The 24593-nt window shown below is 32.2% G+C and overlaps 1 protein-coding gene across 3 annotated transcripts in view; it reads right to left on the reverse strand.

Annotated features, from left to right (window-relative positions):
* Positions 1-24593, reverse strand: part of LOC113521498 (cyclin-dependent kinase 14) — a 112694-nt gene that overhangs the window by 13112 nt on the left and 74989 nt on the right. For all 3 annotated transcript variants that reach the window (XM_026907036.3, XM_031912768.2, XM_026907037.3), the window contains exons 4-6: positions 17040-17242; positions 12262-12353; positions 411-585 (exon numbers count right to left, since the gene is read on the reverse strand). In XM_026907036.3, the coding sequence (XP_026762837.1) occupies positions 411-585; positions 12262-12353; positions 17040-17242 (470 nt within the window). The remainder of the gene's footprint in view (positions 1-410; positions 586-12261; positions 12354-17039; positions 17243-24593) is intronic.

The following is a 24593-nucleotide window of genomic DNA, read 5'->3' on the forward strand; positions in this document are numbered from 1 at the left end:
TTTAAGACCGCGGAGGCTTAAGAAAAATTATCGCGCAATTCGAATATTGGAACGTTGATATTTGTTTACCAGTTTACCACTATTCCTAACTAACACTATTCAATTTATAAGCTTCATTAACAGCTACACAACATGACAACGTATTAGCCATCTTACTACGTAATTTCATTGCCATATTCTAATCTTCAAACCGAAAAACAACAATTCAAAGACATCTGTTTACCGGAGAAAAACACAAGTAGCACAGATGATGGAAGTAACCATGCAGACGAATTTTGTATAAAGTCTCCTTTTGATAATAATAGTTACTCGAGAAGCAGGATTTTCCGACAGTAATTTTGCTTGGCGGGTGCACTGTAAATGGCACACCGTTAACCTTTTGCAGCTATAACTGTAACTTGGTAACTTACCACGAATTCAAACACGAATGTGAGCGTTTCTCGCGTGTGCACAATGTCGTGCAGCGTGACTATATTGGCGTGCTTCAACTCTTTGAGTAACGACGCCTCCCTGATCGCCGTGAATGGCGCACCCTCGTCCTCTTGCAGTCTGATCTCTTTCAATGCTACTACTTGCTGTGTTAAACTGTAAAAGAAAAGAGCATGTTAATAAAAAATAAATTTACATGTTTAAAAGATTGAATAAACTAATGATTGTAAGGGAATAAATACTTTTAATATTTTTGTGGTAGGATAAAATTTATATTGGCACTGATATTTGGCCTTGACCAATTGTACAATCGTTACAAAAAAAAACAACGATAAAGATAATGGTTATGTTTACGGTGTGTTATAATTAACAAAATAATTATGAAGTTATTTGTACCATTAAGGTGTTATTTTGCGGAATAACATGTTTGAAAAACATGTGATGAAGGCAACCATTGTCTAAAGATATGTACACTACCATAGATATCTCAGCATATAGATAAATATCATGTCGTCAGTGAACAAATTATACTATTATTGAAAATATGAAATTTTAAATTCTGATTTAAATATATTTTTTAGCGTTGAATAACATCGTACCTGTTTCAATTTATATGAAACATGAGCTAATCCTGTTATTTTATCACGGAATTTCCGGATTGTCGGTTATCCTATGTTATAAACCAGACGTTTAAGTATTTGTTACAAAAACGTTTTCATAAATTCGTTATTAGTAACATTCAAAACAAAATTAATAGAGCGATTGATTAAAGAACATTTCTAAATGTCTACATGTTACTAATTAAAAGTGAACAGTTATTTTTACCGTAAAGAATGTTAATAACAGTGAATTGTGCACGTTTATAAAATAATATTACAGATGAGCACTCGTCTGCAACTTTGTGTGCAGCAATCTCTATCAATCGTCACACCTATTCCATTATGGGGTAGGCAGAGAGAACAGAGTGCATAACGCTTTGCCTGAGAATTTGTTTTATCTTTGACTGTGCCTAGAGTCAATATCAAAGATTTAGATATAGAATGTCACAATTATCTTATAACATATTGATATTAAAAAAGTTATTTAATAATAACTGTCACTAAATCGACCAGACGGAGAATCAGAGTGATCGACGTAGTAGCTCAAAGCCTGTAAACTGAAGTTGTAGTGGGAAAGTCAAGCTGTAGAGTGAGGGACGGTAGATGGAGAGAAAGCTGTTAGAGTATAGACCGCGTATAGGAAAATGCCTTGTGGGCTGACCTCTCTTCAGATGTATCGACAATCTCCGCAAGACAGCGGGAAGACAATTGATGCAAAAAGCAAAGAACCGCATTGGGTGAAAGGCATTGACAGATACCTACAGTAGATTGGAATAGGTTGACAATGATGAAAAACTTATAATAATAGCAAAGCCTACCTCACTAAACCTTTTCGGAAATACCATATGCAAAACCGTTTTTATAAATAATTACACTTTTTCAACCTAAATTTAAGGATGGAACTCCGAATCGTTTAGCAGGGATCAATTAGGCTCTATTGAGTCTAATATACGAGCAAAAAGTCAGATTCTTTTACATTTTTGTTTGTCTCTGTCTGTGTAATTAATTCAAGTAACAGAAATGTGAAAAAACGTTTGATTTAAAAGGACAAAATTGGTAAAAATTAAAACAATAATAAAATTTATGGAAAAATACAAGTGTTCTTGTACTCGATGTGTTCAAAGTATCACAAAGAAACAACAATTACCAGTATTAACATAATGATTAAAAATGTGTCATACATATTCATATAACGGAGACATACAAAGTTTCTATTGTTATTTCTAACATTGTTCTTTTTTGCCACTGAAATAAATTATTTTAAAAAAATCCTGACAATGTCACATCTCGTACGTCTATATATACATTACTATGTTAAGTAACTTATTAAAAACATTTCCTGTTTATTTATATTATTTATTACAAAGGAGCCATTATACTGGTAGGTCAAGCCTAATACTATGATTAACATTTATAATATACGAGCTTTTACCTATTGTCTATAAAATTTTGCTATACCGTGAAAGTCAATATTGCCTAAACAAACGGCGCGTTAATATTTTCTCTAACCTCATTAACTTTCACAACATATGATAACATTATACTCGCAAATTCCGTTTCACGACAGTTAGCTAACGCTACAAAGGACAATACAGGCAACTTTTCGTTCAGCCTGCCTTTAGGTCTCGCCAAATATTAATTACTCACTTCCAAGTATTCGTAAACTAATTAAACGCGAGTTCATACGCGTCCATATAATTAATTGACTTTGTTACTATGAAGGTTGTAAATAGCCCGCTTCATACTTTTTAGCAATTTCTAGAAGAAGGAAGTTTTTAGATTGTTTTTTTTTTTTCGTATATTACGACGATATTTTCACTAATTTTAATAATTCGTTCTCTATAGGACAGTTTACTTCGATTTTGGTTCCATACTAACTTTGCCAGTCAGTATTAATGGTCGCTTTTTTATAAGAACTAAAATCTTGCGTATTGCTGAGCACAATGTTTCAGTAGAGAATACGATCAGAACGGCAACGTTTTGACTTAAAATATATTTTAAATTTAGTGTGTCTTTGCTCAGCGTCACTCTAACATATTCTATGTTATTTAGACATAAAACTACACTACAAACAAAACACTCAATAACAACAAACCAATACAAATATACATTAATTATCAATTTATAGTAGTAGATAATGATTTAAAACAACAACTAATTTAAATATAAATTAAAATTAAAGCTACATTAAAGTCGGTAGACAAGCCCGATAGTGGCATAACTTTTACTGCTCATGAATAGAACAATTTGGCAAGTTGAACACACTCATTACGGGCGAAGCAGTACGCTAAGTACTTATTCAATATTCAGAAGCCATGAACTCGGCGAGTTTCGTTTGACTTGGCCCTCTTGACCCGATCTCGCTTTAAAATTGCCATAATTTTCCTTCAACATTAATTTGTAAGCTTAGCTTAGTGCGATGTAATTAATTTGTCGAAGATAACGTTAGATTATTGCGAGATGGCTCAAGCCGCTTTGAATAGCTAAATATAGGCCATTTCTATAACTACTATATAATAATCAAGTTATTAATTTAATTGCGTAATACGTAATTGTATGGTTACAAACGTTAACGTATCACACGGGAGAAGATTGTAAGTATATATTAAACTAAGCAGTGGGTGCTCATAGTTTGTAAATTTGAATATTTTAATATATTTTTATAAATGGCTTTTATTATATAATAGCCCTGTCGTATCCTAAACAAATTTTCCAATATATTCCCAAATCGTTTACTACCTTGTCTCCCTACCGAAACAGAGGAATTAATAATGGGCATCAATATGTTAGGCAAATTTTTGTTACTTAAACACGCTGAAACTGCTGCATAAATTTAAATGAAATTTTGTACTCAAATTGACCGTGGTCCTGAATCAATACAATGGATGCTCTATAACTCAATTCAGTCAAAATCGCTGGTTATAGTTACTCGTTTATAATATTTACCAGAGAGAGACTTTGTACAAAAGTCGATTGCTTGGGTAACTCTGTCCCATTCGTGTTTCTACCGTGAAGCAGCTGTGTTTGCATGACTGTGTTTCGGTTTGAAGGGTCGGATATGGCGTGAATTTACTGGGTACAGAGGAATAACATCTGAGTCCTCAGGAATGGCAACGCATGGGAGGTATCATGGGCGAAACAGTATACTCTGTTATGTCCATGGTACTGCTCATGTCTATAGGCGACGGTTACCACTTCCCATCAGGTGGACCGTCAGCTTGTTTGCCATTCTAAGTTGTATAAAAAAAAATTGAAAGTAAAAATTATCAGTTATAGTCAGCTCATTTTAGATATTGTGTTTAATAAACTATCTTCACATATTTCTTTATAGGACTAAAATAAGAATACAGAAAAATTACTCGCATCTAGTATATACATATATTTGTTTGTATATTATAGGTTATTTGTATGTTTTACTTTGTGATGATTAATTTCGAGGTACCAAAAGTTCTTAATAAAAAACAAAAACGAATGCTAAATTCAATAATACAGTAAAGAGAAATCAAGTTATTTTTATCTCTAGATACCACAAAATATTCAGTAACGGCAATATCTTCATGAAACTTTAATATTTTAGAGAGGCGAGAAGCCGTAAACTAGGTTCTGTCGATACAAAGTGGGATAAGAGCATGCTTTACATATCGAGTGACGTCAAGGAAACTATAAATGGAGTTGAGCGACAATGGGGTCGACACGTTATGGGAATTGTAGCGAACTAAAATCTAGATCATACAACTGTAGTAACACTTTACAGTATTGTTATTTATCCTGGAGCATTAAAGAGCCGAATAGACGAATCTTAATACGATCCATTTTATATAACTTGTCAATTGTCAAGTTCAATAGGCACTTTGACTGGTAATACTTTCATTGGCGGGATATACGATACAAATTGTATTATGATTGAAGCAAAATGCGTGTTTCAACACTCTGTCTTTCTGAATATATTTTTAGAGCGAATCTGATGAATATTCGCGTGTTCAATTTGTATAGTCTGATTAATCTTTTATATTTGTCCAATAATATTTAATTAATTAGTAGTTCATTCGCGTAAAATTTATAATATCATGAAGAATTCTATGGTACAGATACGTTTCCGCCAATTTTCATTGAAATTGATATAATAATATTGTTAGTGATACTTTTTCCTATTTTTAATATTAAAAATATAAAAATTTATGTATCTTAAATATCAAGTCTGAAATAGTTGACTTAGAATTACAACTGATACTATATCTAACTAGATAATACATAATTATTCATTAATTAGCATCTTTATCAACTATTATCAAACCGTAGAGCTAAATTGCATGCCTATTTAATATCTATGATATATGCACTCCCTCACACATCTATGTATCTATCCATCTATTTAGTAATTGGACCTAAGCTGTATTAGTAAATTTGGGAATAATTTTAAGATTAATCACTATATTTTAAACTCTTTTCTTATATTTAAGTTGTAATAAACGAGACTTTTAGTTTAAAAATTCATCACTACTACAATATAAAAATATTTCGATAAAGTGTTGGTCAGATAGTGGTTTTAATCATCTATGGCTACCTAATCATGAAAAATGAGCAGCTGTTATGTATTTTACGTATGAATCTAGTGGTAAAAATTTTATTCAATTGTCGTAAATTTTGTATTGTTTATTCATTATGTGTATATTTGATCCAAAATTACTTTTATTTTCCATAAGAGGTTATATTTAAAAGACGATATAAAATACGATATAAAGAGATGGAAATAAATATTTTTTTCTTTTATTATACATTTAGTATAGACATAAAAGTAAAATTTTATTTTATCTATCTTTTTATGACTTGAGACCAGGGTCTGTGGCATTAAAGTACTATTATTTATATGCTATAGAGTAATTTTTATTATTACAAGCTTATAAAACTCTGAGAATAATTGAATATGGTGTATAAATATAGAAAGCACATAAGTCCAGCTATAGTTATAATTCAAATTGGCATGATGTTTTGACGACAATGTAACAGCTGTAAATAGAACTTAACTGTATACTTATTGAATATGTCTTATTTCTTTTCTCCTTTACCCAAAGGTTGTCTGAAGAGATTACTTTAGCGATAAGACCACCTTCATACCTTGTACTTCACACCTTGTACTTCATAAGTGTAATACATATTCATCTTTGTATTATTCTTTAAGTGGTGCAATAAGAGTAAATAAATAAATAACACCAAAAGATGATAGAATTTTAACAATAAATAAGTTCTTATTACGTATGTTTCAAATTCAATATGAGACTTTTCATTTTTAAAAAAGTCTATATTTTTTTACAAATGAATTTTTTTAACCCTCTTCAGGAATTTTTAAAAATGTCTTGTAATATAAGTTTATAATAAAAGTAACTTTATGCTCTTGGCCTCTGTGTCTAAAGTAACTTTTTGTTAGTGATGCTGTTATTAATGGTAATGTGAAAAATACCTAAGTATATGAGATTGACAAAATGCTTACGTACGAGCATTGAGCACGTGCCTATTCAAAAGCTAATGTACATTTGCACTTTTCCATTAATGGCATCTGTACAAGGTGAAAACGAAATCATTAGCATACTATTAAGGGAGTATTTGTTGTAAAAACTCTATAGTCGTTTTTATTAATGTTCTATAATCAAAATATTAAATACAAAAATATAACAATATAATAATTTATGACAGTTTGCTGTTCTCTTCTAAGCTTCACATAATACATACATTTTTATTATTCATCCAACTGAGCTTATTATTTTCAACATTCGTTATCAGCACGAGGTAAGGAATTTATTTAAAAGAAGATTCTACTCATTTATAATGGCTGGGATGAATTTGAATTGTATAAAAATGTTGGTGAAACGTGAAGATTATACAGCATGGAAATTCAAAATGAGAATGCTGTTGGTGCACGAAGAGTTGTGGAATACAATAGATGGTTATGAATCGTCTGACGATACACCTTCCCATGTAAAAGCACGTAATGACCAGAAAGCATTGTCAAAAATTTGTCTTTCTGTGGATGGTGCGGCAATGACACATGTGAGGACCGCAACGACAGCGAAAGAGGCATGGTATGCATTACAAAAGGCATATGAAGACCAAAGTCTTGGTCGGAAGTTGTCACTGGAGCGACAGCTGTACAGGTACTCCCTATCAGATTTTACCGATATTGAGTCGTACATTAATGCAGTCATGACAACTGCCCAGAATTTGGCAGACATTGGCAAAAAAATCGAAGATAGCTCTCTTGCTGCGATTTTATTAGGCGGACTAACATCTCGTTATGATCCTCTAGTAATGGCTCTAGAACATTCAAATCTCGAAGTAACATTAGAAATGGTTAAGACGAAGTTATTGAGTGAAATGTCAAAGGTGGCTCAGAATGATTATGTTGCAGCATTTCGTACTTCACAATTAGAAGCGAAGACGAAGAAACCGATTATTTGTTTTAAATGTAGAAAACCTGGACATAAGAGCCCTGATTGCCCTATTAAAAAGGCAAAAAAGGCAAATATGTCAAAAATGGAACAAAACATAGAAGATACAACAGATTGCTTGTCAGAAGTGGCTATGTCATCCCTAAATAACCAGAACTCCGATAAATGGATAATCGACTCTGGAGCATCGGGACATATGACTTCACACGGTGAATGGCTAAAAAATTATCGTTCTATAAATAGTGGAAGCATAACTGTAGCAAACGGACAAAAATTGCCTGCTGTGGGTATTGGTGAGGTATCAATAAATACCAACTCTGTACTATCAAAAATAAGTAATGTTATTTATGTTCCTAGTTTAAAATGTAATTTACTTTCCGTAAAGAAAGTTGTCGAAAAAGATTTTTCTGTTGTTTTTGATAAAAATGGTTGTAACTTTTATAAAACTTGTGATGTATCTTTTGCTAATAACCCTATTTTACACGGTTCTTTTAGTGGTGGAATGTACAATTTAGATTGTTCGATTAACTTGCCACAAAATGTTTCAGCCTATAATGTGCACTCTGAACTCTCAAACTTTAAAATTTGGCATAAGAGATTAGGACATCTCTGTCGCATAGGTATGGATCTACTTAGAAAAGGTCTAGCAGTTGGAGTGGAGTACAAGGAGGTTGACAAGGAACCATGCATACCCTGCGTGGAGGGTAAGCAAGCAAGAAAACCTTTTAAACGGTTGAAAAGTAAGAAAGCTACGTCAGTACTAGAATTAATTCACACAGATTTATGTGGACCATTTCAAACAACCTCTTTTCAAGGTAATAAATACTTTATTACTTTTATAGACGATTTTACCAGGTTTATATTTATTTATTTTATATCTTCTAAGACAGAAGTCAAATCAAAGTTTTCTATTTTTCAATCTCTTGTTGAACGTGAAACTGGCTCAAAAATAAAAATAGTGCGATCTGATAATGGATCTGAGTACGTCAACAATGAATTTGCTGATTATTTGGCTTCAAATGGTATCAAGCACCAAACTACGATGCCCTATAGCCCTCAGCAAAATGGAGTAAGTGAACGATGCAATCGTAGCATTATGGAGAAAGCCCGTTGCATGTTGTCTCATGGTTCACTTGCGAAAGCTTATTGGCAAGATGCTGTAGCGACTAGTGTTTATTTGAAAAATAGGTCGCCACATCGTGCTCTTAATAAGAAAACTCCTTTTGAGATATGGTACGGATCTAAACCTAACTTATCTCATCTTAAAGTCTTCGGATGCAGAGCTTTAGTTCATGTTCCTTCTTGCCAAAGAACTAAGCTAGATATGAAAGCAACTGAACATATTTTTATAGGATATTCAGATGATCCTAGAAGTTACTACTTCCGAAGTGCGAAAACACCTAGAAAGTTAGTAAAATCGAGAGATGTAACTTTTTTTGAAGATAAGTTTACAGGACTAACAATTGAAAAGGCAGACGACGTAAACTGTGATACAAGTTACTTATTTTCAAAGACCTCATCCTCAGAAGAAGCTTCATTATCTTCTCCTTCAATTGGCGGAGGTGGTGATATAGCAATTGAGGAACAAGATCACAATTCAGTCAGTACTGAAGAGGTACGCAATCAAGGAATGGAGACTGTATATTCAGGTAATATAATTAATTCTTCATCTCCGTCATCGGGTTCTTCAAGTAATTCTAATGATGATAGATCTGGAAGAAGGTACCCTGAAAGAATACGTAAACCTCCAAACTATTTTTCTTATAATACTCTAAGCGATGATCTGCTGTGCGGTGATCCTTTGACTTATCGTGACGCAATTACAAGAGATGATAAAAATGACTGGATCACTGCGATGAATAATGAGTATGATGCTTTATTAAAGAGGAAAACTTGGGTATTGGTGGAAAAACCAAGCTTTAAATCTTATATTCCATCTAAGTGGGTTTACAAATTGAAAAGAGATGCTGAAGGAAATATAGTCAAATATAAAGCTCGTTTAGTAGCTAAAGGTTTTACACAAATAGAAGGTGTAGACTATTATGCGACTTTTTCTCCCGTTGTACGCTCCTCATCGTTGCGAACGCTGTTAGCACTAGCAGTACAGGAAGGATACAAAATACGTCATATGGATGTAGATACTGCCTTTTTATATGGTGATTTGGAAGAAGAAGTCTATATGGATCAGCCAGAAGGGTTTGTCCAGAGAAAGGAAGATGAAAATAAGGTATGCTTATTGAAAAAGGCCTTATATGGTTTGAAACAAGCTCCGAGAGCTTGGAATATAAAGTTAAAACAAACTTTGTCAACTATTGGATTCACTCAAACACCATCAGAACCTTGCGTGTTTACTAAAAATATTTCGAATACAGACTCCTTGGTTATAGCCATATATGTTGATGATCTTTTAATTATGTATAAAAATGAAGTAACATTTGACAACTTCAAATGTGAGTTGGAAAATTATTTTTCACTTAAAGATCTTGGTATTATTAATTATTTCATAGGCATAAATATATCTTGCCGAGAGAATATTATTAAAATATGTCAAAGTACGTATATTGAAAGTTTGTTAAAAAGGTTTGAAATGCAAAACTGTAAATCGGTTTCAACACCCCTTGCTCAAAAGAAACTGGAACCTAGTACAGGTGAGTCTAAATGTTCCTATCAGGCATTAATTGGCTGTCTTATGTATTTGGCAGTAAATACAAGGCCTGATATAGCTTACGCAGTGAGTTACTTAAGCCAATTTAACTCCAATAATGATCAATCTCATTGGAATGCTGCTAAGCGATGTCTTCGATATTTAAGTGCAACTAAGCATGTTGGTATTTCATACAGAAAAACTGAAGACTCCTCTATACTGCGTGGTTACTCAGATGCTGACTTCGCAAACTGTCCTGTTAGTCGTCGCTCATATACAGGATTTTACTTCGAACTCGCAAAAGGCCCTATTTCTTGGGAATCAAGAAAACAGCCTACAGTCGCATTGTCCTCTGCGGAATCCGAATACATGGCGCTATCAGCAGCTGCTAAGGAAGGTTGTTTCTTAAAACGTTTTGTGGCAGAAATAACAGGTAAAACTCTAAATGTTGTCATTTTTTCTGATAGTCAGAGTGCCCAGAAACTTGCGTTGAATCCAGTCCATCACAATAGAACTAAACATATAGACGTAAAGTTTCATTTTATTAGAGAAAAAGTAAATGACAAAATTATAGAATTAAGGTATATGCCCACTGATTCACTACCAGCGGATGTTTTGACAAAACCTTTAGGTCATGTTAAGCATTTACGATGTATGACGAATATGGGCATTGGGTAACCTTTTATCTTGTTATTTTTGTACCAGTATTTTTGTTAAGTAATATTTTTGTTATATATATATTTTGATTACGGGAGGATATGTTGTAAAAACTCTATAGTCGTTTTTATTAATGTTCTATAATCAAAATATTAAATACAAAAATATAACAATATAATAATTTATGACAGTTTGCTGTTCTCTTCTAAGCTTCACATAATACATACATTTTTATTATTCATCCAACTGAGCTTATTATTTTCAACAGTATTCTACCAAGGAAATTGAATATTTAGAAAGAAATATATGCGAATTGAAAAATGCCAACAAATGGTAAAATAAAAACTCTCATACTAATACAACACGTCTGCTTTTCAAACTAATTAAACTTTAAATTTTATTTTTCTACGCATTATTCTTTATAAAAATATTCAATTTTATCTCGAGAGGCGTCGAGTTCAATGTCGTTTGGACCAATTCAGGTAACGGAACGTTATTTAGGTCGTGCTCCATTATGTTCATTACTTATTTGGTTTCCTTATAATATATAGATTTTATAGTTTGAAGACCCAATAAATGACGGGATTCTGTGACACTTATTTTATTTTATGAAACAAAATAAAACATTAAAAATCGATAAAGCATCAAATCCATATTTTACTTCATATGAAACATTTTTATAAAGCGTCAAATTTAATAAAATATATAATTTATTACGAAATCGTAGTATATTTCGAGAATTCGAAATAGAAAATTCTTTACGTATTGGATTTGATTTATAGTCCAATGACCTTTTTGACGCATTGAACTCTTAGGGTATTTTTTATTGAATGAGTTCGTTTCGATTAAAATGATTTTATTTATCACATTTACCATATACCATACATATATACATATACCATATATGTTTGTCTTTGAACATAGATATTTATTGCGATTTGTTTATTTATGGTGATGAGGACAATTTAATAATTGGGTCAACTTATTAAAGAATACTTTTTTACAAAAAAATCTCTTATTGGCATGATAAACATAAAAATTGGTTACAGTAATAAACATTAGGTATGCATTAAAAACCTATGCAGTAGACCAGTAATGAAGTTGCATGAAGAAAGAAAATAGTAGTGGCCATTGGATCTGAATTCTTACTATCTATCCCGCAAGAAACTTGGCATGAAGATAGATAAATGCCTAATATATTACACATATTTTTATCATTATTTAGGGATTTTATATTCAATGCAATATTTTTATTGTTAAAATTTGCAAAATTTGCATTATATTTTAATGCAATAACTACCGGTGTATGTTAAGCTTTAACAAGTAAGCTCGCGCTCGGGTCACAGTCGCTCATGGCTAAGGGCCACGATAATCCCGAAACTAGTCGAGTTTTCACGACTAAAATACACGTAAGTTAAATTGGTAGTTATTATATTTAAATATAATGTAACTTTTGTTACATTACATTATTAATTGTACAACTACTTACTTGCTATAACCTTTATACACTGTGGCATAGGAACCCTCACCGAGCTGTTCGAGTTTTATGTAAGCTTCGGATTTCCCGAACGGAGAATCTCCCTGTGGACAAAGAGAAAAAAATATTAATTTATCATAGTAGTGCAGCTACACACTAATCCTACAATTTACGACGGTACACTCGATGCTGAAAATGTTGATAGCTCGTGAAATGGCTCAACAAATCGGGATTATTCATGGAAGCCACATGTACGAAATACCTATGTTTGTTTTTCTCTCGTAAATAAATTACGGTTAGGTTCGTTATGTTGGCAGCACTACATGTTATTGCTTTGACTTTTAGTTGTTTTGACAACGGCTTTAATGGTACACCAAAAACATTGGTGGTGTAAAATATGAAGTATTTATGAATGTTATTATGTATAAAATAGTAAAAATACATCTATGTAATAAGGGACGCGAAATATGATATAAAAATAACACATGGATTCACGTGTAGTTGCGATAGATTAAACTTTTTTACTATATTTCAACTCTTACTTTTTTGGGTATAATAGCTAGTTGTACCCTGTAGCTTCGCTCGTGGTTTTTTTTATACTACTTTGGTGGCAAACAGGGTTGGCAAACAGGGTTACCGTAACCTATGGATGTATATGGTTGTATAGTGGAAGTATTGTAGGCCTACAATCATCCTTATAAAATGAACTATGAAATGCAAAAATAATTATCCAAATGGTAGTTTCAGAGATAAGCGTGTTCAAACAAACTTTTCTCCTTTATTATTTATTATATTTATCATACATTTTTTCAAATAATCATGCAAATATAAATAACAATAATTTGTTTTATGTTCACGTTGCAATAATCGTATTACGTGATGTATTTTTAGAAAAAATCCATAAAACCTTATTTGAGTATCTTGCCTTGTCATTTTTTATTACGCCAAGAGGGTACGCCAGGACTGGTTAACTTAATTTGGTACTCGTCCTATTATTCTTTCTGAAGAAAGTTTCCGGACAGCGATGCTTTCCCTCGAGACTGCAGAGTTAGGTACTTACTTCTCTACTTGTGTAATAAATGTTAACGTTTTAAGTATATATTATCAACAGATACAGACTATATTTTATCTTTCCTTTGTGGGGTAGGCAGAGAGACTTAAGAGTTCTAAGCACTCCTTCTTCAGATAAAACACACTTTTTTATTCGTATTGTAAAATATTTTTACCCAGCGACCAAGGGAACAGAGTACAACAAAATACACTAATGCACAAACAGAAAAATTGTAAATAAAACCATAACAAATTACTTAACCAGCATTATATTAGACAAATATTCGTTTACTGTGTTAATCGGTTGAAATGTAGAATTTGTGAAAACTTTACAAAATATTTCTTTTAGAATATTTCCCTTTGGCCGCTAATCGTACCTTTGTACGAACAAATAATCGTAAAACGTTAAATACAAAGTGATTTATTCTGCAAATTTCGCTCTCGAATCGCCATTTGTATGGCACAGTGAATGCGGCTGTTTATAACGATTAGTCTGTATTGTGAGCTATCATCCGCTTCGTAGCTACAACGTTTTGCTTTCTTCGCTCGTTCGCTCGCTACCTGTCTAAATATTTGACTCCGTTAATGCGGCTCAAAGATTTGTGGGCGCATGTGTACTTGCAATTGATATGTTTATGCTTAAAGATTTTTATTTGTTGTTTATAATGAACGAAATTGTTATAACAGTTTTATTATTAACATATTTAGCTGTTTAAAGAAAAATTTTATTATTAACATAGTAAAGATCCTTTTGGAGGTTTTAGAACAAGAAATAGGGTATTTTTTTCTTCTAAAATACGTAAGCAACAACGTAGATTATATAGTCTGTTAAACATCAGAACATTACCATATTTTGTATAGTCGATTATAATTTTTGAAATTTCGGAGATGTCATAATATCATAATGTGCTGATATAATTGCCCAGGACTAGTAAACTTTGTTGCATTATACTGCGATACAACCCTCTACCATTTACCACTAAACATGGAATAATTAATTATGGTTTATTTAATTACAAACTGTGTCCATTAATGCAACTAAATTTATTGTCGGTGTACACTTGACATGGCGGATGGGGACACAGAAACCAATCTTTATAGCGATAATTTATCAAAGTCGTGCAAGTAGCTGGCACTGTGGTAGGGGACTTTGTATGATGGCTTTTATATACTTGTTTTTTTAATTTGCGAATGATGTACAGGAAGTGTTCTCAAACTTTCATCGTTGAGATTAATGGAGTCACTACCAACCTTGGTAATAATGTTAAGAAATAACATTGTCTAATTATATCTTATATTGATCATTCCCTAAATTTAAGTCATAATGTAGAGAATATACGTTTTGTGTATTGAGTTGAATTGGACTCAGACTTTCATCAGTCCTTACCCCACCTAAGGCTAAATATCTACCTACTTCCAATCGGTTATTACTTTTCAAGATATGTGGACGGTCTCTAGACACTTCAGGTTATTGAACTTACAGGCGATATCGAATTTTTATTCATATGATTCCTCTTTCAAAACATTCATTTGTTAAACAATTTTTAGAAGCTTTTTCACACAATAAAAAAATATTGACATTAAACAATAGTATTAAAACATGTTCGGCGAAATGTAAGAACGTAGAATGTTTCGACATAGTTTGAATGTTACAACACGAAACAAAATGCCCCTGAATAACCGTTTTGGGATTACAGTGGCGAGCATAATTTTCTAGTACGAATCGCTACGGTAATCTTTCACACGATTTATCAGTGTCGGCCGAAGTCTTCATTCGCCCTATTTGTATTCCAATGGTAGTGCCGCGTTCCGCCCCGTCGAGCGCTAGCCACACTTGCCGTTTATCATTATTATTTGTTGTAACTTTGGTCGCAACTTCTCTACAGAAATTTTTCACTTAAAACATTTATTCCGCACAGGACTTTGCCGTCAATATCCTAAGTTATGTCAATAGAATAAATCTTTAATATTATGGTTATCTTTATAATGGTAAGTTACTCAGATTAGATATAATACTTAATATAAGACGTTAACTATATTTCATCATGAAGTAATTTTTAGAAGAAATTTTATTTCGTTTGATTATGTTACGCAGTTACGGCAATTGTTTTTGTAATCAACATGTTCTCGCGTTCGTCTTATTTTAATTTTGTATAAACGATTTTGTTGCGAAGCTAAAATTGTGAACAAGAAATACGATTCCATGTTAAAATCAAATATTGTCAAATTAAAATAGATATCACGGAAACATCTGGGCGTTCATTAGCTATGTGTTTACGGCCAAAATACCTTTTTTTGGGAAGTAAAATACTTAAAAATAAAATAAAATACTTGATAACTCCGTATCGTACCGACATTTGAAAGTAACACCAATACCTATGATGAAATACCAATATTTATTATTTACAGATACGATAGGAAATTACGAATCGTTCCAAAATTCAACATTCGAATAGTAAATTTTATTGAAAATTGTAATCGCCTGCTACCACAGATAATAGTCACATAAATTGATGCGTGAATTGGAACGGGACTAACGATGTTATTCATCTCAACTATACCAAAGATACATTTTTATATTACTTGTGTTTATATAGCGATATGTTAACATATATGAGACGGGGTAAAGTCGCAAACTTATGAATAATGAGACCCAAAAACGTTTACTTTGATTTATGTAGCTTGAACGGATGGTTGAAAATATTCGAGAAAAACCCGCGGGAAGAGGTCCGAAATGCTATTAAGAGATGAATAACAACTGTTTTAGTCAGGGGATTAATAAAAAATCATCATCATCGTCTCATGATATCTGATATTAGCTCAAAAATCATATTATATAAAAATAGTTTGTTTATTCTATGATGATGTTTGATTCCCAAATTGTGTTTTATTTTTCCAAATTGTATTTTATTTTTATAATTGCTTTCGATAAACTGCAGCTTTTAATTTGTGAATCCTTTGTTAGGCTCCTAAAAGATCGATATATCGAGAGAATTTCGGAGTATTATTAATTAACAGCACATGAATAACGTTTGAGTATACTGTAAAACCATTTTAAAATAATAAAACATTCATTTTTAAAATATGTAAATTCCTGTTTGAATATTGACACGTAATATAGATGTCAACTCGTCAGTTTTGCGATAATATTAAGTCTTAATAAAAGGTAAGTATGTATTCTACTGTCGTACGAGATTCCTTATGGTACAGGCAAAGAACCGAAAACCTCTTTTATGCAATTTAGAATGACAAACAAACTGACCGGCTCTCCTAATGGAAAATGATAATCATTACTTATTAACATGAACAGCAGTGACATTAAGACAACCATGGTACTCTTCATGCGTTGTCTTTTCTGAGGACTAAAGTGTTTTATACCTCCGCACCCTGTAATTTTAACTATCATATCCCACGAGTTGTCACGGCATAGAATAAGCCACTTTTTTCTTTTTTGTTTCTTGTCGAAAGAGGTGACTAAGGGAACTCAATGATCAAGGGATGGGCATCCTTGATGTAGCGCCCTTTTAAAACATCACCAAAGCTTAATTGTAGTTGCTAATCCGACTGACAAGCTTGACAACTACTGATAAAACTCTTTTCGGAGAGGCCTATGTTCACCAGTGGTATAGTAAACGGCTGATATGACGATGATGATGATCCCACGAGTGAAACAGAGATATCGGTAAAGTTTCTCGCTGATAAACTGGTACCTCAAAATAAATGCAAGGAAATCAAATTACCCCAAAGGCACTAAACCGCTTAGTGCGGCGATTGCTGTGGTCATGCGGTCCTAGGAAGGCCTCTGATTTAGGCCTGGGTGGTCGCTTGGGCCTCATCACCACCCTGGCGTCCTCCCGAGCACCCTCGTCCAGCAGTTTCGAGTCGGACGACACCGACAATTGTCTCCGTACCCGGTACTCGCCGTTGCCTCCACCGCTCCATTCTGAAAAGATAATGTGAATGTTGTTCAGAATGTAATTAGTGCATATAAATATTAAATTTAATTTATCTCATACTGCTCCATAAGAAATCGTTATTGGAATAAATTTAAACTTTTATTCCACAAAATAGTGACTTCAATCTTGATAAAAATTATCATGGGATCAATAAGGGTGTAAACACTTTTGATTAAAAACTGATACATACCTATCACAACGTAAATGCAATTTTATTGGGTATTATCCTTCTTTGTGAAAGCGATTAAAAAGATAATTGCTTTCCATTTTTATTTATTGGTATAAGAATAGTACGAGTTATGACTTTGTTTATTTATGCTAATGGCTATCTTTATCTATCAGCTAGGATGGTATTGAACTCGTAATTTGTACAAATTTTATTGTACAAAAAAGAATAAATAAATAAACTAAACAACAAATATAGTTTTTCTATCTATTTTCAAGTTTCATCTAAATCCCTTGAATGTATGTATTATGAATGGGTTGTCCTCCAACGTTACTACCGTATGCGACCTATATACTTTATTGTCTTGTATTATTCGGTATTGTTACCCTAGACGTTATTTAGTGTGTCACTTATTATTATTATTTGATATCCAAGATGCAAGAGTAATCCCCTGATAACGTTGAGCGATACGATATATGATAGACGGTACCCATGGGGATCAATAGGCAATCATTGTACGACGATCGTGATTTATGCCAAAAATGAAATTAGTCAAAGAAATCCTTTGTATTCCGAAGGCATTTTATACAAGTTACACGAGTCTACAGTATCATGTTTCGTATCTCAATATATTACTTCAAAATGCTTTTTACCTTTTATAATTTCTGCTACTTGCTGCCTTTATATTTGAAATATTTGCTTATATATGAGTTGTCATTGAACGTGTATAACAAACACGTGTTAAGTTTAAGGAACACAATACATACAAAACATTAAAAATTATAAAATAAATTCTTTATACTTGACTCCTCCGCTCCGCTTAGAGCACGAAGAATAGGTACGTATGACACAGTTTCCTAAACTCGGTGCCGATACAAATTATCAGAGCACTTTGAAATACAAACACTTCCATTGAAAGCGTCAGCAATTGACAGGCTGAAAATTCTGGCACAATTTCCCCCCGCAAGCACTTAGTAGGCAAATTAATTCACGGGAAAATAAAAAAGGCGACGCGAGATCGACGTTGTTTGAAAGGAGGCCCTCCCGCGCCTGCCTATGTTGCTCTGTCTATATAGTCAATACGGGTACTCGCAAACGTCAGAAAAGCGATATCAACGCGACGAGAACATGACAGAAATAAATCATTCATAGGCAGCCAAATAGGTCGTCCCGGACAATCGATTATCTAGCAATCGATCATGGCTATCGAACTAAAAGTACGTGAAACAGTAAATATTGAATTTTCCATTCATTGAATTAAAATCTTTGCGATTGCAACTAAATCGTTAAAGTCAATATAAAGGGGAATACTGCTGTGTAGTAAGTCGATTTATCCCATAGAGCGTTAGGTAATTGGCTTTCCAAACATCAACCCTTTACCGAGACTGAACACCCGCTTTTACGGTGGTCTCAACATGACAGATTGGGAGCTTATTGCCGTTTTCCGGGTAAAATAACACCATTACAACGCATACGCTTATGTCATATAACATTGCAAGAAAAATACTTCGACAAATTGAGTAAAGAAAACATTACACAATATAAAATATATTAGGAATTAAAAAAAAAAGTTATTTTTTGTTCTGTAGTAATATGCTTTTAACTAAATAAATAAAAAGTCCTCGTAATACACCGTACCATAATTTATCTCATATTAATTGATAAAACATTTTTTTTATTTACAAACATAAGGTCCTTATGGTTACATAAGTACAGTTAATAGAAATCAATTTTTATTTACTTGAAAACAACATTAGATTTCAATATTATATTTCGATATAAATATTTAATAATCCATATTTACTTTCACAAAAAAATTGTGACTTCAATCGTTTCATTATCAACCAATGGAACCAACACGGAAGTATACCCTACCAATTTAAAAAATAATTACCAAAATTAATTTAGAATTCACGAAGATATAGCGTAAAAAATATAATCGAATTGAGATTTCTTTGTAACTTAAAAAGTAAAACAGCAATGAACTCAAGTAATGAAGGATACTGTACCATAAACCCTTCCAGTAATTCAAAACTTTTAGGGAAAACTATAAAACGGTGGTAAAACTTATTACTTTTCTTTGATATTGGAAGATGAAATTGTCCGTATGTGATCGTCATATGTTATGTATTATGACAATTGTGTATAAGTATAAAAATGTCAATTTCGCGTGTGGTAACACCCATCGTTGCAAGTAGGTCACGGGGCAAGGGACAGGCGCGGTCAACCCTCGTTATGGAGGACAGGGCAAAAGTCGCGATAATTTTATTGATGCCCACCATATTAAATTTGCCCAAATATTGAATGAGAAGTTGACTGAAATTTTTTTAATTGAACCTAGGAAATTGACATTTTAAATTTGAAATTCAACTGCTTTATTAAAAAAAGAATCATATTTACATATATAGAACGATAGAACTCAAAGATATCCTTATTTTATTATGCCCAAAAAGACACAGTTTTAGCTATTGACTTGATATTTGGTCATTTCGTAAACACGTTACTGAAGCTAAGTCTTACTAAAGTTTCGATCGAATACAAACTACATTTTTATATTATTGAAATATAATCAAGAAAAAATCAACAAATTCCTCGACATAAATTGAGTTACATAAAAAGCTTTAACAAAGTCAATTACTTTAATTCACTCATCCTGAGGATGTCACAAGAGGCTAAGGGGAACAATGCATATAAAATTTTTTACTAGTGTGTACATTAAAAGGAAAACCGATATAAAATCATATACTTAGCAGCCTAATCATGGTAATAGTGAGCTAATATACCTAAATTAGTAGAACAGATACGGATCTCTCCCCGATACTGTTAGGCACGGGCCCAACAGTGGGATATTTCTTTGACCTCTCCCTACGATCTTATAAATGAGATTTGGTGAGATTTATCAGGACCACGCCCACTTAAGCTCATGTAATTAATGGACGCCCCTTTAAGAGCATGGGATTCCTAAAACATGTAAGGCCTCAGTGTGTAAACGTCGCAATGTGACCTCATAAATAGAAACCGCTAGATAGATATGTGATATTTACAGTCCTTTTGATGGGACTTTCAAACATTTTAGGGTACGTGTTCAAGTTTTCATGACTGGAAATAAAAATGTTTATAGGGCCCCAAATGTCGCCTCGTCAGAACCGCGCCCGGTGGAATTTCGTGGTGCTTCACTAATTAAAATGGACAGGCGTCTTTTCGCTGCGACAGTTATAATTCCCGAAACAATAAGCAATTAGTTTAATGAGGATTTAACCTTCAGCTTGTGTGAATACACTTAAGCAACAACTATATTATAATATGTGGGTAATCAACCGACTCCAAAAAGAAGGAGGTTATCAATTCGGTTGTATTTTTTTTATATTTGTTTCCTCATAACTATGTCAGCTAACTAAACCGATGTGGATTTTTTTACTTGAAAGGAAAGTTACAGAGTGGTTTTATAGTAATTTTATCAAAATCGGTTCAATAGTTTTATTTTTAGAGCAAAATAACTGGTTTTTCACATCTAAAATCGGTCGTTTTTGTGGGATACAATCTTTAATTATTTGGTTATTAAATGATTTTTAAAACAAGAAGTCTATATTTAGAACAGTTATTTTTCTTTGTGAAGCAAAATATTGCTTGCTTGAGCAAAATTTACTTGTAGACATAAGTCCGCTTCTAAATTCAAATATTTAAAATAATGTGTCCATAAACAAATTCGCTAACCAACGATGCATATTATCTATTAGAAAAAAACAATTATCAATATTATAAATCAATATGTTAAACACTAGCTACCCGGCCAGGCTTCGCCCGGGTGTATTCGCTGATATTCGCTGATGATGTAGTTTTCTATAGGTAAAGGAATTTTTAAAATCGGTTGAGTAGATTTTTGTTATATCCACTAAAAAAACCGATCAAAGTTTTCGTCTTTATAATTTTAATACTGATGATACATTTGGAATTCTTGATAAAATTTACTTAGCAAAATCTACTTGTTAACTTAATAATAGGAGTTTGGAGTACTTGCTAACTTGACGTTGACTTGTGGGTTACTTTTTTCCCGTTAATTCACACTGAATGCGATGTGATGTGACTTTTTGTTGTGCGTGACTCAATTAGGAATCTCTCCGACTTTTTGAACGCAAAGTTTCCGCACTTTTGTTTACGTTACATTACGAAGTTGCGTAATAATTGCATTATTTCCTTAGTAATGCAATTATTACGCAATTTAATTAAAAGAGGAGCATGGAAGCAATTTTAGATTGTTGTATTTTTTAATCGACTATAAAATAAAGAGGTTCTCAATTCTATTCGTATTACTACAGTTGAGAATCTACGAGTATGATCTTAAAGATGAAATGTCATAATTGAATAGCTATTTAATACTACACTTTGACAGCTTTTTATATCAAAGCAGCATATCTATTATATTATTATTAACAGATAGATTCTTTAAAAATAAATTCCACAAGAAAGATGTTTACTATAATATTTAAATATAAAGGCTCTAAATTATTACTGCGTAGAAATTGAGGGTAAATTCACTTTACCCCTTGGGAAAGACCCAAGATTACCTACCACGCACCCTTTTGATTTAACCCTTTGAGTGAGGGCCGCGTGTCGACTAGATTTCAATCAGGTGCCAGATTTTTGCACTGTCATTATTATTTATACTAGAAGGAGAGCAACATACATATTACATATTTTAAATATTCTCTGCAAAAAAAATAATCCATTCGTGACAAAATTATCATTTAAACATAACCTATATTATTTTATTAATATAATAAACTACACAATGTCTCTATGTAAGAGATATTTAAGAAAACCTAATAATGGTAAACAATAATTTTTACATATTTTGTCTGTCTGTTTGTATATTCGTTCCGACAACACGCAAAAACTGCTGCACTAAATTAAATGCATTTTTCACAGTTGTCTAAAGTTTAACTTAAAAATGTTTTATATTGATACGCCATCTAGAAGTGATATATATAATTTTTTTCCTGCTTTAAAAATCCACGCCTATGAAATAGCGGCCAAAAAACTAGTGATTAAATAAATAAATATACGAATACGCTTTGAAATTAAGTTTCTATATTAAGGAAAGGTGACACAGAGAGATGGTGTTGTAACAAACCGTAGTCGACGTTTTGACGTCTGTCCAATTCCATCGCAGAAATGCGTACATATTCCAACGTGGTACACTTATGTACAATTAATTACAAAATGGTTCAGCCACATCACACACAGAGGCACGGAGTTCGGAGGGAGGAGGCGGAATGGTTGTTAATCAGTGATTTAATGAAATTTCCTCGGGAATGACACAATATGCGAAAGTTCAACTAAACCACGACAAGATTATAATTTCGGATTAAATAGGCTCAACAGGGATATTACTTGTAACTTGCTATAGAAATACGAATCGTAAATACATAAGTAAATCCCTCATAAACATCAGCTACATATATTAATGTGATAATTGGAGGCGCCGTGTTAAAGCAAACCTTCACCTTGTATAAAAAATAAAATTTAAAAATGCCTTCTTTTAAACATAGTCCTCATGGTAGCGAGACGCGTAAAGTCGCAGTAAGCAATTATATCCATTCTATATTGGAATTAAATAACCTCGTTTTCGTTGATTAATCATGACATTTCTATGACATAAAGTTTACAAACTTGAAATTTTGCTCAAAGGTTCCTCATGTTATGAATAGAATTCCCATGAGCATGTGAAATAACAGTTCTACGTTTTACATAAGTCATCATCGACATTGATGCTTCTATAGAGTTCAAGCGATTATGAAAATATAATTAATGATATTATAATGACTCAATATTATTTATTATGTTGTCATCAGTACTAATCGTCATTAAAGATAATAATGAACAAGTACATATACGAGTACGTTAGTAAATAAATAGATTTTGTTCTACAAAAAAAATTGACTTCTATTGTGGCAAAACCAGTTATTTTGATTTAAAAACTAAACTACTGAACCGATTTTGATAAATCTCTAGTTATTATTATAATAGATAAATCTATAGTTTACAACTGACGAAGTTCTGAGGTAACAAACATAAAAAAATACAAACAAACTGAGAATCTTCCTTCATTTCGAAGTCGGTTAAAAACATTATTATATATTCTTTATTGCACTAAAACATACAGTAACAACAATAAGTTAATAACAATGTTAGCAAAGGTGAACTTATATCTAAAAGAGATTTCTTACACAGTGGTATATATATATATATATATATATATATATATATATATATATATATATATATATGAAATAATATTTACATAAATAAAAATTCATATATATATATATATATATATGTTAAATACAACATATAAATATCAAATAAAAGAGAACACAATGATGACAGTCTCTAATATTTTTTTATATTTAAACAAAATTAGAAAACATAAGGAAAGAACGCTCTAGGCACGAATAAGTAACAAAACGTAAAAATCTACAGAAATATTTCTCCGAAATTGTCCCCATAAGTGGCGCAGATGTACTAAAGTAGTGAAATAGAGTAAATACCATAACATTTCTTTGTACAAATTTTGTTCTGAATAATTGAAAGAAAATAAACAAACCGTCATCTACAGCAAACATACGAATGGTACAAAAACCCCGGGGCTTATTTGGAGCAGTGTCCGAGCAAAGATAAACACAACCCTCATTACATGTATATTTATTCAGTACTTTATAAGATTCCCCTTAGAAACAAGTTGTTTACACCTAAAAACCAAACATAACATGGAAGGGAATAAGTAATATTGTTCAATACATTTTCCTTCTATTGGCAAAGAATTAAGTAACAATTTCGCTGGAAATATAATCTTATATATGTATAAAAACCTCTATTTGTGGTCGAACTCCTCCGTAATGGCTTGATTTTTTATGTATATTTGGTAGTTATGAGAATAGGTCGTAAAGTATATTTTAACCGCTAGGTAATTAAGGTGTCTCTATAAAAAAAATTATATAGCAGAACAACGTATACTGGCTCAGCTAGTAATATTCTTTAATTAATATCTTTAATCTATACTTATAATAAATCTGTAGAGAGATCAATTCTGTACATAAAATATATTTCATGTGATCGATACTAATGCCAAAAATGCAATCAGTAAAATTTTTGCTTGTTTGTCTGTCTGTCTG

Source organism: Galleria mellonella, unplaced genomic scaffold, assembly GCF_026898425.1.
Source record: "Galleria mellonella isolate WM207_F2 unplaced genomic scaffold, CSIRO_AGI_GalMel_v1 utg99, whole genome shotgun sequence".
In the NCBI taxonomy this organism is placed as follows: domain Eukaryota; kingdom Metazoa; phylum Arthropoda; class Insecta; order Lepidoptera; family Pyralidae; genus Galleria; species Galleria mellonella.